The sequence below is a fragment of the Pygoscelis adeliae genome, unplaced genomic scaffold, assembly GCF_000699105.1.
Source record: "Pygoscelis adeliae isolate BGI_AS28 unplaced genomic scaffold, ASM69910v1 Scaffold399, whole genome shotgun sequence".
NCBI lineage: Eukaryota > Metazoa > Chordata > Aves > Sphenisciformes > Spheniscidae > Pygoscelis > Pygoscelis adeliae.
Genome location: NW_008825609.1, coordinates 1,459,788 through 1,460,662, shown reverse-complemented (window position 1 = coordinate 1,460,662; position 875 = coordinate 1,459,788). Strand labels below are relative to the sequence as shown.

At 53.4% G+C, this 875-nt stretch overlaps 1 protein-coding gene across 1 annotated transcript; it reads right to left on the bottom strand.

Annotated features, from left to right (window-relative positions):
* Positions 1-186: 186 nt before the first annotated feature.
* LOC103924185 (histone H5) lies at positions 187-873 on the bottom strand (the record flags this gene model as incomplete). The annotated part of the gene is made up of 1 exon (XM_009332666.1): positions 187-873. A coding segment is annotated over one exon (498 nt), but the record flags the coding sequence as incomplete, so codon positions are not given.
* Positions 874-875: the final 2 nt, after the last annotated feature.

The following is an 875-nucleotide window of genomic DNA, read 5'->3' as shown; positions in this document are numbered from 1 at the left end:
GCCCAGCCCCAGCAAACACACAACCTCCCGGGAGCTGGGGAAGGATCAGGAATTGAAATCCTGTACGGCCTCAACAGACACATGGAGTCACCATCATTCCCAACACACAACAAGCAGCCCAGCGTTAAAAAAAAACAAGACACACACAAGAAATTTCTGAGACATCGAAATAAAACCCCAGACCAGTAACTCTTAAAAATGGGAACTCTCCATACCAAAGGTGTTCCTTTTTTCTTTCATTAACTGCCTTGTTTTAGCTATTTCCAGACAGGAATAGATCAATTCTTTATAAAATGCAATAGAAAGGGGTAAAAATAAAGGCAAAAGCTATTTACAGAAACCAACGGGGAGAGTACCAAAACACCTCTAGACTTCTCACTTCTTCTTGGGTGATTTCCGGGCACTGGAACTGGCTTTGGGTTTTGACCGCTTTGCCTTCTTGGGCTTGGACGCCTTCAGCGACTTGACCTTAAAAGTCTTTGTCGTCTTGGCTTTCTTCGGGCTGGCCCTTGACTTCTTCCTAGCTCTGCTGGCGGCAGACTTGGGCTTCTTTGCCGGCGACTTGGCTTTCCTGGGCCTAGCCGCTTTCCGGGGCGACGTGGATTTCCTGGCCGCCTTCTTCCTCTTCCTGGCCGGGGACTTCTTCGCCTTGTCCGTCTTGGCCAGGCGGAAAGAGCCGGAGGCGCCGACCCCTTTGGTCTGCTTGAGGATGCCGGCGGCGAGCAGGCGCCGAATGGAGAGCTTGACCTGGGCGTCGGCGTGCTGGCCCACCTTGTAGTGGCTCTTCACGTACTTCTGGATGGCCGGGGGGGAGGAGCCGCTGCGGCTCTTCTCGGCCCGGATGGCCGCCGCGATCATGTCTGAGTAGGTGGGGT